Here is a 16092-nt window from a genome sequence, read left to right as displayed (position 1 = left end):
TTTTTGGTTGCCTTGCCTCAAACAACATGGTTAAGTCATGGCGGCAAAACTGTCAAACGCACTTCCAGCCAACAAAAAAAAAAAACTGGTAAAAGAAAAACAGCAAAGGAGGGGGAAAATCGGTGGAAATTCCCCCAAGAGGGGGTTGCGGAAAATCAAAGGGTTCGGGACGGGGCAAAACTGAAGTGGAGAGCAAATGGCGTAAACATGTACAAAATACTTTGGTGCAGCGACTCCAGCCGGCAAGGAAAAAAGCCCGATAAAAGGGATTGATAAAAAGCACGACAGCCACGTTGGCAAAAAGGAAAAACTTAAAATCAGCCACGACAGCAGATACATTGACAGTGGGCGGGGGCGGTACCAGGGGGCGTGGCAACTGCAGTAAGCACCGCAATGTTGCTGTTGTAAAGTAACTCCCTGTATTGCCTAGCTTTTGACTACTGCCGAAAATTCAAGATACATTTAGGTAGCAGGGAACAAATTTCTTTTAGGCTATGATCAAAAATTCGAAAATATTTTTTATTTTTATGTTGTATCAGAAACAATCATAATTTGTAAACGGAAACGGGTATGACTTAGAAATAATCAGTATTTTTTATTTTTTTGTCGATTGTAACATCATTTTTTCTCCCAAAATGCTATATTATTTATTTTGTATGCTAAAAGTGCGATCGTAACTACATTTGAAGAGTTGTTTTTGATTGATTAATTATAATAGCCACATGGTAAATTTCATTTGTTTTTCCAACTATTATAATAATGGTTTAAAAAATCAAAATAAATACTATTTTTGATCCCTGGTATTTCGAATTTTTAATAGAGCAAAAAAAAAAAAATTTATTTTTACTAAGTAGGTTCGTAAATATTCTTTAACCTGATTTGATATTTCTTCTGATTCATTCTTAAAATAGTTTAAGATGTCTACATATACTGTCTATATATTCCATTCTTTTACAATTATATCCAAATATATTTGAATATTAATTGAATATTTTTTCTAGCCGTGTATTAATCCCAAAACTAAATTGCAGTCTACTTACGCAGCGTGCAGTGACGACCGTTCCATCCTTGGGAGCAGACACAGGTGCCATTTTTGCACTGGCCGTGTTCCGAGCATCGGGAATCGCAGGGCAGTTGGTCGCACAGGTTGCCAGTCCATCCGGAATTGCAGCGGCATTTTCCGGATTCACACACTCCGTTCCGGCCGCAATCCAAACTGCAGACAGCTGGAGAAAAATAAAAAATATTGGCAAATTAGCATGTGCAAAAATCGTATCCGAATAAAGTACTTAAAATATTACATTTTGAGCTAAAAGTCTCACAAAAACTTTAAGAAAGAGAGAATTTTTCAAGTACATTGTTCTTGAATTGAGAAAATTTGTTCTTAAGAAAAGTGTAAGTAAATGTTGTTATCAATGTTCTTAATATTAAAACGAAATGGTGAGAAGAGAAAAGTTAAATTGAGTTTATTTAAAAACTTTTAAATAAGATTACACTTCTGACTGTACTAATAGTTTAGTTGTTGAAATATACAATGTATTAACTTGATTCAAGCACAATGAAAACATTTTCAGCTTCAAAAATGTCCTTCTATTTTTAAGTCATTTTCTTTTAAGAAAAACACAAAATAGTGGGGTCCCTCTATTTAGTTGAATTTTAGTTAAAATGCTGAGTTGGCTCCTATTTTTTCCATCCCATTTTCATATTTGCCCATGTGCGCATTTAAATTCATTAAAGCTTCTGTTTCGCAGGCGTCTTCCACGTAAAGTGGCTGGAGTGAAGGGCATTCGGGTGTTGGGGGTCATAAAAACAGCATTATAAATGTAACATTTACGTGGTGGCACACTTTGCTAACAAGACCCATACCATTTCCATTTCCATTGGCATGAACCTCCCCCCCCCATGGCTTTTCTTTTTCCAGAGATGTCGCTTTTTCTCGACTCGACTGAAGGATTTTTCTGGGGAATGGTCAACTGTTCTGGTTCGCAAGTTGGTTCATAGGTCGCTTGTACGGTTACTTCATGGATATTGACTCAGCGAACATGACTTGGTTAGATTCTTTTGTTACTTTAAGAATTTTACAGAGGGGGTTTATAAATAAGGTTTTAAGAACTTCCAAGGACTTATATATTTTGCAGATACCTACTAATTGGTAAGTCTTCTACACTTATGGATCCGGTATTATCTCCAGTTTTTATTTCCATTGTTAAATCAACAAAATCGTAGCTAGTCAAAAATGAACTCATGTTTTATTTAAGCTTTATCTTGCTAAAATTTTTGAATGGTACATTTTTGATTGGATTGGTTCAGGGATTTCCTGTTTTCCTGCTCTGCGCCAGCTTAAATTTATGGTTTAGTTCATAATCTGGTTTTTGGGGGTTGCTTCACGACCCCATGACTTTTGTTACCAGGCGTAAATTTATTTTATTTGCTTTTGTGAGGACTAAAAGGGAGTTGGAGGGGGGTGGCAGCAGAGCCAACCTGCGTATTAAATAAATAATGAATTTTTATGAGACTCTGCTTCATTACGCCAGGAGGAGTCGTCAACGTGGTCCACCTCGCGTACTATACTGTATATATATATATATATATATATATCCTATATAGTATGCACTCCCAGCCCAATCCACCCGCTCACTTTGCTCTTTCTGGTGCTAAAAAGTTAAGCAAATTAGGAGTACGTGTCCTTTGGCCTTCGGTGGCATCGTAAGCCGCTTGTTTTATTGAGCTCCTGCCCCTGAATATTCCACCGATTCTCTGCTGATTTCGCTCTCTACCTCCGGATGATTATGGACCTCGGCCGTGGGCCCGGGCCTAATTGGAAGCCCCGGCTTTACGGCCCAGCATTCCATTCTAATTTCGGGTTTAGTTGTGGCCATAAAACATCATCATATTCGCCGGATGGAGTGGAGTGGAGTGGAGCGCCGGTGGGCGGGCAATATCATCTGACAGATCTCGTGAGTGATTGCCCGGCTGTGTGTACCTGATTTTCCTACGGGTACTTTATGGCCACGGCATAAAATATTGGGTTTCACGGGCGGACTTTAAGCCAATGGGATTACTTAGTTAGGAAGTCGATTTTAAATTTCGATTGACATACGCAAGTTAGATGGGGAGGCTAACGTTACAGTACTCTAATAGTTTGTGTTTCATTTACAACAACAGATTTCGATTTTTATATTGTTGATGGTGATGCATTTCCGAAAAGGGTGACCCAAAAAAAGGAATTCTAGTAATCATAATTCGCCCATTTGAAATCGAATTTCATGGTGCCATACTCCTAAAACTTTGTTTGGTATTTCCTATAGTCTACTTTACAATTTTACATTTTACTGGCATTCAATTATTTTATCCAATTTAAAGTATCCAAGTATGGTGACCCTAAAATGCAATTCTAGTCCTCATGACTTGCCCATTTGAAATAAGAATTTAAAGGGGCATAGCTCTAACACTTTGTTTTCAATTCTCTGCCATCTTAATTACCATTTAAAAATTTACTGATGGTAAATGATTTAAACAATTTTAATGTTTGCAAGAATGGTGACCCTAAGCCGCCTTTCTACTCTCTATAGCTTGCCCATTTTAAGTCTTGTAACATACCTCTAAAACTTTATTTTGGCTCGAAAAGTCTACTTTACAATCTTTAATTTTACTGGTACTCAAATACTCAATCCATTTAAGTGTTGCCTAAAATGGTGACCCTTAAATGTCATACTAGTGCTCATAACTTGGCCATTTATGATAGGATTTTAAGGTGGCAAACCTCTAAAATTTTATGTTTTATTCCCTTAAGTTTAAATTTAAATTTGTATCTTAAATAAATTAAAGTTATTGAATAAAATTTAATTTTTTTCGAGAATGGTGACCCAAAACTTTGCTTCTAGACCCCATAACTTAACCATTCTGGTTCCGATTTCAAAGTGTCATGCTTCTAAAAAATTGTGGTTTACTACTCTTCAAAATAAGCAAAGGTAAGGACAAACACTGAACATTTCGAGACAGTTACTGGGGGTTATTAAGGAAGTGGTTTGAGAGGGGGGTATCTGAACTCACCTTGGGAGCAGTCGGGTCCCGTCCAGTGGCGCTCGCACACACATTGCCCTGTCTCCAGGTCGTAGGTTCCGTGCTCAGAGCAGCCAGGTAGACACTGGTACACCTGCTGGTCGATCGTGCCGCAATCCTCGCCCTGCCATCCGGCCTTGCAGTAGCATTGTCCGGCGACACAGGTGCCGTGTCCGGAGCACAGGGGATCCAGGCAGTCGTCTACACATCCATCATATCCAGCAGCATCATCAGTAACATCACAGTCATCATCATCATCATCATAGTCGTCGGTGGGTGTAGAGTGGGTGGTGGTCAGAGGTCAGCGTTTGGTGGTTTGGGTAAAGAGAATACAAAACGATTGTTAGTCAACACACAAAATACACATGAGCGGAAGGGTACAGTGGTAAAAGCTTAAGGTGGAGGAGGTGTCAAAGGGTAGTTCCTTAAGAACTCAAGCTGGCATCCCGCTGGGTTTTATAATTAGTTTTTGGATTTTACTAAAAAGGGAATGCTTTTCTAGTTTATTGTAGGTAAATTGAAAAACCATTTGTTGTTTAGAAACATTTTCGATTTACATTTCTTGGCTTTATAATAATGTTTTTGCTACCACTTGACTCTTTTCTGTTGATGTTTTAATTTATTTTAGACATGATTACTGAAATAATATTTTACTAGGAGTTTTTACTGTATTTAGGGCCGAAAAAAAGAGTTCAGGGCCAGAAAGAGCGGAAATATATATATTTGGTGGGGCAGTAAAATCGTGACAGTCGTGGCTAAACAAAAAGCTTTCCGCCATGAAGGTCTCCCCCTCTCTTTCTAGGTGCCTCTTCCCTCTCGCTTCCACCTAAACACACACACACACATGACATGATTAGTATGTTAGACACGTACAAAAGTGGTCATTAAAATGAAATTCCAGTTTAGTTCAAGTTGGTAATTTTGCGCAGTTGTTGCAATTTTTCTTTTGGCCCGCTTTGTTTTGCTTCTGTTTATTTTCTTTTTTTTTTTTTGTTTTTTGGTTGGCTTTTGGCCATGCTTTTCCGAGCCGCCCCCCACCGCCCCGCCCACTTTTCCTTTGGCCTGCTGATATTTTACTTTTCGTGTTTTCCTGCATGTGTATGAGGAATATGCTCTCAACATATAAATTCGATTTTATACGTTTTATGTTTGCTCAACGTTTTTCCCTTTTTTTTTTTACTTTTCCTGAGTCTTGGTTGATTTTTTGTATTCTTATTTTTTGTTGGCCCTGTTTCTGTTTCTGTTTCGGATTCTGTTTGTTGTTTGTCCCTGTTTGTTTTCGTATGCCAAGAGTCCGATGCCCAAACACACACAGGCACACGTTAAACACATACAATGAGGCGGCCCAAACACACACACACACATTCAGTATATTGTTGCATGTTGCATATTTTATAAGCGATTTTTTAAGCCATTTTACTCTGGGGTATACTGTTTTCTTGCAATGTACAATAATTTTTTTTAATTCAAAATAATCTTATAAGTTGTATTATAAAAAAATCCCCACTACAATGCTTTAAGTCCTTGAAAACTAATATCAGAAAGCATGAGTATCAATGAAATATTAAACAACAAGTTATACGATTTGATCAGATTGTCCTTCTTATGAAAAAAAATTGTTTTTCTAACTACAATGTATAAATGTATATTTTAAAATTGTTAAAATTGTTATTCTATCTATAATATATAAATATATTTTGGTAAATGAAAAAAAATAGCACATAAGCTTTAAAAAAAATTAGTTAAATAATGAACTAAATGATTTTAGATTGTCTATATCTATCTAAAAATTCCATTCATATCTATAGAATCTTTTGGAACTCAAAACCCCAAAAGTGAACAAATTAGTTTCCAAAAAGCTAGTCATTAAAATGAAATTTTCGCACTTGAACTTTTCTCCAAAAGGGTATATTCCACTCAAAACATTTATTTTTGGACGCATTTTTCTCTTTGTTTTTCTCAGCGAATTATTTAACAATTCCTTGTTTTTTACAGCTTTTGACGAGCCGAACTCCTCGCCATTCGCCCTTTAAAATTTGCCTCGATTTTCGCTGGCTGCTTTTAGGCTAATTCAAAGTTATCTGAGTCGCGGCCAGAAGGATAAAAATAGTAGAAAAAAAGGGAGCCGGAAAAATTGTTGGCATTTCTTTGCCTTTCGCTTTGTCAATTTAGGGCCCACACACATACAGAAAGCGAGGACAGAATATTTTTGGCCAAAAGAAGTGCTGACGGAGGGGGAGAAGGTGTCGTCGGCATAATAACTGAAATATTTTGGCATCCACTTGGGCCAACCCCCCATCTCCTCCCACTTGTCCTTGTCCGCTGGCCTTATCGGGCAGTGTCAACATGGCCCGGAACCGAGGCTGGCTCCAAATTGCAAACAAGGCAAATAAATAATTTTAGCATTTTTATGCCAAGTCAGCAGAAGGCTCACACACACGTCAAGAAAAAAAAGTCCAGTACTTATGATTTTCACCTTTTTCTTAAAAGTTTTTACCGAACTAACTCGTCTTTATCCACTCTTTTTTATAATAACTATTTTGAAACCTATTTTGGTTTACAAAAACATTTAAAAAAATGTTTTAAATGTCCGACCTATTTGATAACCTTTAATTAGAATATCATATTTTTTCAATAATAGTTTTTTAAAAAGTTATATTCCTTATATACCATGAATTTATAATCCAGATGAAAAGGTCAAAAATATATATTTTGATATAAATAATTTTGGGTGTCTAAAAGTATGCAACAATATATTTTATACCCAGATGTACAAATCACTGCCTACTTTTAGACACCTCAAGTGACTTATAAAAATGATTTAATCATAGAATATTTAGAAATTTTATAGATCAGAATATAATTTTAAGAGAATTTAAAAATGTATAAATATTTTTCCTAATTGATAGCTTGTTATATAAATACAGGGTTCTTCAGCGCACTTTGACTTGAGTTTATGGGATTAATTTTTTCGAGTGCACGGGGAGGGTCCTTGACACTTACGTTGATCGCAGTAGGGTCCTTTCCAGCCGCGCTCGCAGTGGCACTCGCCCTCGATGCAGCGTCCGTGGCTGGAGCAGTTGGGCACCTCGCACTCGCCCACCGGAATGTCGCACTCGGCGCCCTTCCAGCCCTCCTCGCAGTGGCACACTCCTCCTCCGTAATGTCCGTGTGCCGAGCACAGGACCGGACAGACGCCTGGAAAAACAAGGGGGAGGGGGTAGAGATGGTGAGAAAGAAAAATATATTTAAATGGAAGAGCATGTCCCTTGACCAGCACAGTGGGTCAAGGATCTTGGGGCACCTTAATCTAACTGATAATTGAAAAGTTAAGGGAGAGAGTATTTCTTACTTAATGATTTTGCAATTCTTGAGACCATATTATTTAATTATTTAAGGAAATACTAATTTTATTTTCTAATCACCTAATTTGTCTGTAAGCTTTATAATATCATCAATCAAAAACCCTTTGAAATAAAAATTTTAGGTATACTAACATAAAAGGCGATCATATTAATGAGCTGAGTTATTGATTAAAGTGGCTATACGAAAGAACGCATCTTTAAGTTAAAGTACATTTCAAAGATACAATATCCATCCAAATATACAACAAATCCATAACGTTTTCTTGGATAAAAACCTACTTTTAGTTTAGCTTGAGGACGAGAAAACGGAAATTAGTATATCTAATACTTTAAATATTTTTGAATTCTAATAAAATTAAATACTTAAAGCTTCTTGTCTGATAGGAATATATTTTTTAAAATCAATTTTGATATTAAGTGACAGTATGTTTATTTAAAATGCTTTTAAATCCCTTAAGAAGATATACCCTTTCTCCTTTATTTATTCATCACAGAAAACCTACTGAATTTAGTTTTAGGTAAATGGACCTTTACAAAGACCCTGAGTTAGGTAAATAACACTTACTCTTGGAGCAGTCCACGCCCTGGTAGCCATCGATGCAGTCGCACTTGCCGAGATAGCAGCTCCCGCGGCCGGAGCAGTCGTTGGGACAGGTGGTGCTGACGCCCTCGGCCTCCTCGGCCAGCAGGGAGACGGAGTGGGCCACCAGCTCGTCGTTGTAGACAGAGATGAACCACAAGCCAGTGTCCAGATACTGCAGCAGGGACACGTTCACCGTCATGGCGTCCACATCCAGAGCGGGCAGGCCATCGCCGGCGGATCGCTTGTTCAGCCAGTGGCTCTGCGGTTTGCCGATCCTCTGCAGGTGCTGCTTGGTTATGTCCAGGGGCGTTTCCACATCGTAAGACTCGCTCGAATCGAAGCTACGGCTCTCATCCTGCTCCGAGTCCTGTTCCTGGCCAGATTCCGCACTCTTCTCCGCCTGTTCCTGCCGATACAGCTCCACATCCCGGCCAGACAAGCTGCCATTGGAGCTGCGCCGGTGTCTCAGGTGGCTGTCCAATCGCCCGCCCTTGATGAACTCCACAAAGTCGTGCTGCGTCACCGAGGGCGCCACATTGCGACGCGAATAGACCGCAAAGTGGGCGCCCCAGGGCAAGGTGAAGTTGAAGCGTATGAAAGCGGGATGCTTGTTGCGGAATTCCAGGGTCCAGAACTGATAGGCGGGTATGGTGGCATGATAGGCCTCGTTGAACTCCTTTAGCTCCACCACACCACCCAGTTGGGGCTGCAGGGCCTGATGATGATGGCCATTGAGATTGCCACCCGGCTGCTGCATCAACTGGCCACCGAGTCCACCATTCAGACCGCCATTCAGGCCACCGCCACCAATGCCGCCGGAAAGGGCACCGCCGTAGGTGAGCTGATGGTGATCCTGCAGCTGGGTATTGGTGGCATCCAACGGAGTCAGTGGCTGGTTGATCGAGTGTGGTTGCTGTTGCTGCAGGAGCAGCTGCTGCTGGATACCCGCATTGCTACCACCTCCTCCGCCTCCTCCACCGCCAGCCGCCGGATTGTTGGGCCCATGGTCCGAGGTGCTCGTCTGGATCGACTCCTCCGTGGGAAAGGCCGTGGCCACGCCCTTCTCGTTCGCCTTGGCCAGTCCGCCCCGCAGGTCGTGGGGCTGCGACTTCACGTCCTGGACTAGGATGCAGTTGGTGCTGTCCATGTTGGGCTTCATCGAGCTGACTGCTGCAAGGGGAGAAGAGGAAATGTCTCGGTTAGCCAAGGTCTTTGGGGAAATTACATTTTATATAACGATATATTTTGTATCTTATTATGCTCTTTGCGTCTTCGAATTAGTTCCGAATTTGGGTTTTTGTTTCAGATTCTTATGACAAAGTTTTCTTAAAACTTGGATTTTTGCACAGTACCTAAATACAGGATATACATTTAATAATATAGATTTAAAATATTTCTTTGTTTAGGGTTATATGTATGAGTTACGAAATTACTTAAGACCTATTTGGAACCTTGCTTATCGAACATTTCATTTAATTTATCTACTTTCTTTTATCATTTAAAGATCAATTACTTTTGTTTATGAATCAATCATTTTGGATATGTTTGTTATAGGAAAAGGTTTTGATGAAAACAGAATTTTAACTTTAATTTTTTAAGAATACAACAAATATTAAATAAAGTTATACCTATGAGTCGCTAAATTTCATTTTAAAGACTTTAACAAGGTAGTTAGTCCCATATTTAAGTTAAGTATTTATAAGAATAACTGATAATATCAATAGTTAGTTAATTGAAAGTAATTTATTTTTAACTTTGCCATTTATAAGCCCCTACCTATATTTCTATTTAATTCAATTAGTGACATTTGTAAGATACAAATCATAAAGATAGTTTTCTTATCTGGCGACAGAAAGTGCAATTAAAGCCCCGATTAGGGGACATCGCCTGTTTGGAATACGCAAAACGGAATACCCAACTATATCCTATATATCCCACTGCTTCGGCTTTGCCTCTTGGCTGGATTTTCGATTCGGCTTGGCCAAATGTGCGCCCATAAATCGACAGACAGAGAGGGCTATACCGGGGGCAGTGGGGGTGCGAGGGGGACGGGGCTAGATGGCCACAGTGCTGGCCATAAATCTGGTCCTCATGCTGCCATTCCGGCCAAGAGAATCGCAATAATGTCTTCTGTGGTGCTGTAGTTGGTGGCTTCAGCTGCTGCACCGCCCTGTTTTTCACACATAAATTTTGGCATCATATTTTAACGCCATATTAATATGCACACGAGTATAAATCAAAAACTACCCCCACCCACCCCTTTGACCCCTTGACCCCCCGCTCACACACACACGCAAACCCATACAGGGACACAAAGTGGCCGTTGTTAACACGTTTGCATTTTGCTTGTGGAAAGCGTAGAGGGGGGAAGGGCAGCTGGGGGGGGTTTGGACCTCCTGGCTATCGTTTATCGATAACTACGACCGGCGATTTATGGCCATTGGCAGTGGGAATGCGGCGCCAGCAGGTCCTGGCCATCAGGACATCGAGAAAAGAGGGCAGGCAAATGATTGAAGGACTCGATGGAACTCAGAACTCCGGCCAACAAGGGTTAAGCAAGTTGGGACTCAGATTTACGATGGCAAAACGATAACTTTAATATTACTTATGAAATTATTATTTCAAGAATCAATTATTTTTTGAGAGAGGATGCACTAGATTTGTCAATCCCTTATAAAGGTGTCTAAAAGTAGGCATAAAAATTTTTAAACATACAGAAATCTGAAAAAAAAATTCGCTGCATACTTTTTGGCACATTTATGGTGATTTCTATGACACCCCAAAATTTGTTGTTCACCTAAATGAAAGTTTTACCATCTCCTTTTATTAACTCTCTTTTTTAAATAAATGGCTCACAACTTTCGAAAATTGCAATAATCATTTTCCAAAGGCTCCAATCATCTCACATTAGACCGTCATTCCGAGGACCCAAAATCCCCTGCGAGCAATTAGCTTTTCCCCATTCGTATCGATCGAAATTATGTTAATGGGGCATATTATATATATACTATATATAGAGTGTGTACAGTGCGGACTCCCGCAAATAAACATTTGGGGACGAGAACGTGCGGATCATAAATATATGAGTAATGGGCACAAAGAACTGTCAGTTCGACGGGGAGTGACACTTGACAGGACACAAAACATTCCGTTGACATGTAAACTAATGCACACACTCGGAGCCCCCAATTTCGGGGTAAAATAAAGGAAAAAAACTGGTCAGAGTCCTACGCAAAGGAACAAAAATATATATGGCGAGTATCATTAATAAATTAAGAGCTCGGCCCAGTTGGTTCTATTAAGTTAACAAGCATTTCATTCAAGTGTCCTGTCACCCCCGACCATCGCCAAAGCACACAAACGTCCTTTTTCAACTGGGTTGGGTTTCCTTCCACTCGATTCCATTCCATTCGATTCGATTCGATTCGGGTTTCCTTTTCTTCCCGTTGTTTTTCGTGCACCAATTAAATTTGATTACAATTTGTGGCCCCATCCCGAAAAACATCCATTACCACCCCCACGTTTTACTCTCGCTAATGGTTATTTAGTTAGTTTTTATTCCTCAAGTGGAAGCCAAGAAAAGGTATAGATTTGTAGCTGAGTGGTACTTAGTGTCATTATACTCAAATAAAATGAAGAGAATTAAATAAAAATAATATAAAAAAATAGAGATTTAATACCAGTAAAAATATAAAAATTTAATAGATATTATAAAAATGTAATAATTAACTAGAGATTAAATACCAATAAAAGTATACCAACAAAATATTTATTAAATACCAGTAAAAGTATACCAAGAAATTATATAAAAAAAAATACAATTTAATACAGATTAGATACCAGAAAAATATTATAATTTTAAAAGTAAACAGAGATTAAATACCAATAGAAATATGTTAATAATTGACAGTTAAGTTACTGGTAAATATCAACTAATTTCTTGCTATATATGCATTAAAACTTTATGGATTTTAAATATTAATAATTTGTTTTGGAATATCTTAAGCTAAATAATGATTTCCCGGCTCCCAAGATATATTTAAAGTAATCAAAAATTAATTACCAACTTTCCCGTTCACCTACATGTTCAATGCACATCATTAGCGTGACACATGCCTCCTCGCATTTTCCTCAGTTTTCACCACCCCCTGTGATATTTTTATAGCATTTTCCTATGTGGGCGCGAAAGCCACTCCCTTGGCTTTATTTTTAGAACCACTCAAGTTCTGCTCCAGTTGCTGGCTCAAAGGGTGTGCAACGGATGTGTTCGATTAATTATTTCCGCCCCTCGCCCTCGGGAAGTGGGCAATAAACTTTAGAAGCTCCTCTCCGCTTTCGAGTCCTGGGCCATGAATAAAAGAGTTCTCGTCCTCGTGCTCGTCCTAGTCCTAGAGCTCGCCTAATGAGACACATCGTCAGGCTTTTGGCCATAGGACTAGGACTAATTGCTCCTGCCGGGCCAGAAGAACTGGCGAACTGGCGAGAGCTAGAGAGCTAGAGAACCATGGCCCAAAAACCATGTCCAAACGTCCAGTGTCAGGGTCAGGCAAAAGTTACAACGGCTGGGAAATTTATGAAACATTTTCTTAATTGCACTTCCTTGAGGAAAATAATTTATTTAAACGACATGCGCACACCTTTTTGGTGCAAGGAGAATGGCGCCTGGAGAAAGGAGGAGAAAGCAGCACGCCCTGCGGCCATTACAGCTGAAAGTGACAAATGTCCTTTTTGGCAAATAACTCGTGTGCTTGTGCGTTTTATGTAATTTAAATTGAAATGTCTTTCGATATGCTCTTGTGTTTGTGTTTGTGTGTGCCGGCTTTTGAGCGAACGATTTTAGGCAAATTGTTTGCGGCCTACGCATTAATTGAAACCAGCTTGTTTTTCTCGGCTTTTCCGCCAACATTCTTCGGAGTTTTCCACTGCTAATTGACTTTCTTTGTTGCGGTTGTGCGTGACGTTCGCATTTCCGGATGATTGGCCAGCCCCTCTGCTTCCTGCCACGCCCCCTCTGCTTCCTCCGCCCCCTCAGAAGCCAGCATGTTTTCCCATGTTTTTGCAGCCCTAAAAAGGAAACACGAAATGCGAGCAGGACAATTTCCGAGTGCTTTGCATAATTCGTTAGGCGCAAAGGGAAACCGCAGAAAAATGAACAATTCCATTCACTAATTGGCAGCTCGGTACAGTGAAGCCACAGTCGATTGAACGATTGTTGTGCATTTGACAGGACACTTTTGCGGTCGACGGGGGCATTTGTCTATGGCGAAATTGGAAAAAAGAGCCAAGGCAAAAGTCAATTACTGTGCAAGAAGTCATCAGAAAGGGAATCCAAACAAAAATGAAATCTGTAAAGTGGTTTAGATGAATATATCAAAGGGCTATGGTTTTTTTTATAACTCTAAAAGCATTTTTAGGAACTAAAATATTTAAAGAAATTTATTTGAAAACAAATAACCACCTATAAAGGTGTCTAAAAGTATGCAAAACAAGAAGGCATCTTTAACAATGAATGCAGTTCGCATATTTATTGTTGCATACTTTTTGCATTCTTTTGTAATCACCTATAAAGGTGTTTAAAAGTATGCGAAACGAAAAGGCATCTTTCATAATAAATGCAGATCGCATATTAATTGTTGCATACTTTTGTGCCTACGTTTTAATTACATTCAAACCATATTTATTGCTGCATACTTTTGTGCACCGTTTTTATTAAATTTAAAACCTGGCCTTGAAACAGCTTCAAATTTTTATTGATATTCCTTAAAAAAACACCTTGAAATCTACAACAAATTTAATATCCTCTTGGTAATTAACCCTAGGCTACTTAGTTGCATCTCAGTAATTAAGTGCACACCCAGTTAGTTACCTTCCGAGCGGCTAAGACGACCTTCCATTGGCCATAATAATAACAGCTGGCATAATCGGCTTACAGTTGGCTCAGACCACGCCTGAATTTTCCATGGAAATATGCATTCCCTTGCTTGCAATCGCTGGGTTTGAGGGGCAAAGGCAAAATGGGGCAGCCAGACTTCGCCCACTGTGCGCATCCAGTTCGCTTTTCGCTGTTGCAGCCCTCAGAAAATGTGGGCGTAGCTGGGAAAACCGCAACAGACCCAAAGGCAGCAACAAATTAAATTTCCAGCAAACCGCAACGCAAAGTGAAATGAAAATAAAATCGCATAAACTACAAGGCCAGCTGCTGTAAATGACAACGCCGATAAGATGTTAAAGGGGGTCAGTTGTTGGGTTTTTCCAGCGGGGTTTTCCACAAGGAAAATATAGAGCGGGATGGCAAGTAAGAGCAGTGCGGAATAAGCCCCATGGGGTCATTGCAGCAGCTTTATAGTACAGTAAGTGCAAAGGCAGAAGCAAAAGGCAACAACAACGGCAGTAAGGCATGCAACCACACAGCTGGTGGTGCAGTGACGTAGCCAGGAAATTTTCCAGGGGGGCCAGTTTCGAAAGGGGGGCCGCACTGGAGTTTCAACACAGATGAATGCACGAACGCACTTGGCCAGTTGGCATGGCCAAAAACACAGAGAGAAATAAATATAGGTCTTTAATAAACGTTTTAGCATAAAAAAGTTTTAAGAAATATTTTTAAATATAAGGAACGTTTATAAAATATTAAAATTTAAAGATTTGTATAAAATTTTAATATAAAAAACTTTCATTCAAATTTTTGTGCAATCTTTATTTAAAGTAAACATTTAAAAAATATTTTTTTGAAATATATACCATATAATATCATATAATTATCAAGTGATATATCATATATTGCACTTTTTCTTTTCGTGTATTCTTCAGGGGAACAGTTTGTAGTAGAAGGGGGGCGTGGCCGGCCTCCATCTGGCTGTGAAACAGTGCATATCGAATGAGTTTCCGATAGTTATCCGCTTAAAAATCGATTAACCTATTTCCGATAACTACTGCAATGCGCATCCTGAAAAGGTCCAGCTGCCAGTCAAGCATATTAACTGCTGTCTGTCTGACTTTCTGCCACTGTCCCTGTCTCTTTCTTCGGCCCCACGCCCCGTCTCTTTCGCACCAACTGCAGCTGTCCTGCTCTTTCTGCTTTTGTTGTGATAGAAAGTGGCACATTTGTAAATCGCTGGGCAAACATTTATGCAACTTTATGGGTGGTGGATATGGATGTGGAAGTGGATGCTGCTGCGGTTGCACTTGTCTCTCCGCTGTCACCGCCTCTTCCCTCTCTTTCACACGCTCGCACGGCTCTTCCATCTCGCTCGCACTCTGCTGACATTGCGGTCGATTATCGGGACAGATATGACAGCTGCATGCAGATCGCTGCATGTGCATCATACGCAAATGTGCAAATGTGGACTTTAAGCTGTCAGGCGACATCACTTTGCACTGCATGCTGGCCAGGAAAACTTGGCAGGGAAAACAGGCGAAAATGCATCATTTTCAAGGATAATAACATTTATCTCAGGCCTATTATGACATCATCGCAGCGGAAATGTTCAAGTCCATGAGGTTGATAATACTGAGTAATGAGTTACGTAAATCAACTGTGATTATGTGGGATTACCTATTTTGATAAATAATAATTTAATATTTGTAGTTTCTGACTGTATGGGGCTGTGTGTCTTTATAAATTTAAGATGTTGGGACTACCTACTTTGATTAATAATAATTTAATATTTGTAGTTTCTAATTAAGATTGTGTGACCTCAAGCTGAGATAATTTTCTGTTTATTACAAGAAGTTGTAAGTATTTTACTGACATCATTAGATATTTTAGGAGGATTTACTATTATCAGAAATGTAAAGCTGGTATTATTTTACCAGCTATGTTCGGTAAAATCTTGTTATTAATAATAATATTTGCCAGCAGCATGAACTACTTCAAGGCCTGTAATGATAGCTTTTTGGGATCTTTAACCCATGTCTACACACCCTCAAGCACCCCGCAAACATCTTCCAAAGCGCTGCCCTCATAAGTAGGCAACAGAAAGTACACACATTTTATTTTCGCAGCTTTTTATGTTAATACATACGGTCGAGGCCTGAAATCTCCCCCTCATCAGTGGGCCGATTGTTTGTCTAAGGGGGCGGGGT

The 16092-nt window shown here is 39.5% G+C and overlaps 1 protein-coding gene across 5 annotated transcripts in view; it reads right to left on the bottom strand.

The window, feature by feature from the left end:
- Window positions 1-16092, bottom strand: part of Ten-a (tenascin accessory) — a 169324-nt gene that overhangs the window by 49934 nt on the left and 103298 nt on the right. For all 5 annotated transcript variants that reach the window (XM_065868155.2, XM_065868156.2, XM_036819892.3 and 2 more), the window contains 4 exons: window positions 7993-9180; window positions 7066-7260; window positions 4054-4263; window positions 1041-1226 (listed from right to left, as the gene is read on the bottom strand). In XM_065868155.2, the coding sequence (XP_065724227.2) occupies window positions 1041-1226; window positions 4054-4263; window positions 7066-7260; window positions 7993-9180 (1779 nt within the window). The remainder of the gene's footprint in view (window positions 1-1040; window positions 1227-4053; window positions 4264-7065; window positions 7261-7992; window positions 9181-16092) is intronic.

This window comes from Drosophila suzukii, chromosome X, assembly GCF_043229965.1.
Source record: "Drosophila suzukii chromosome X, CBGP_Dsuzu_IsoJpt1.0, whole genome shotgun sequence".
Classification (NCBI taxonomy): Eukaryota; Metazoa; Arthropoda; class Insecta; order Diptera; family Drosophilidae; genus Drosophila; species Drosophila suzukii.
Note: the sequence above shows the minus strand (reverse complement) of the source record. Positions and strands in the feature narration are given on the sequence as shown.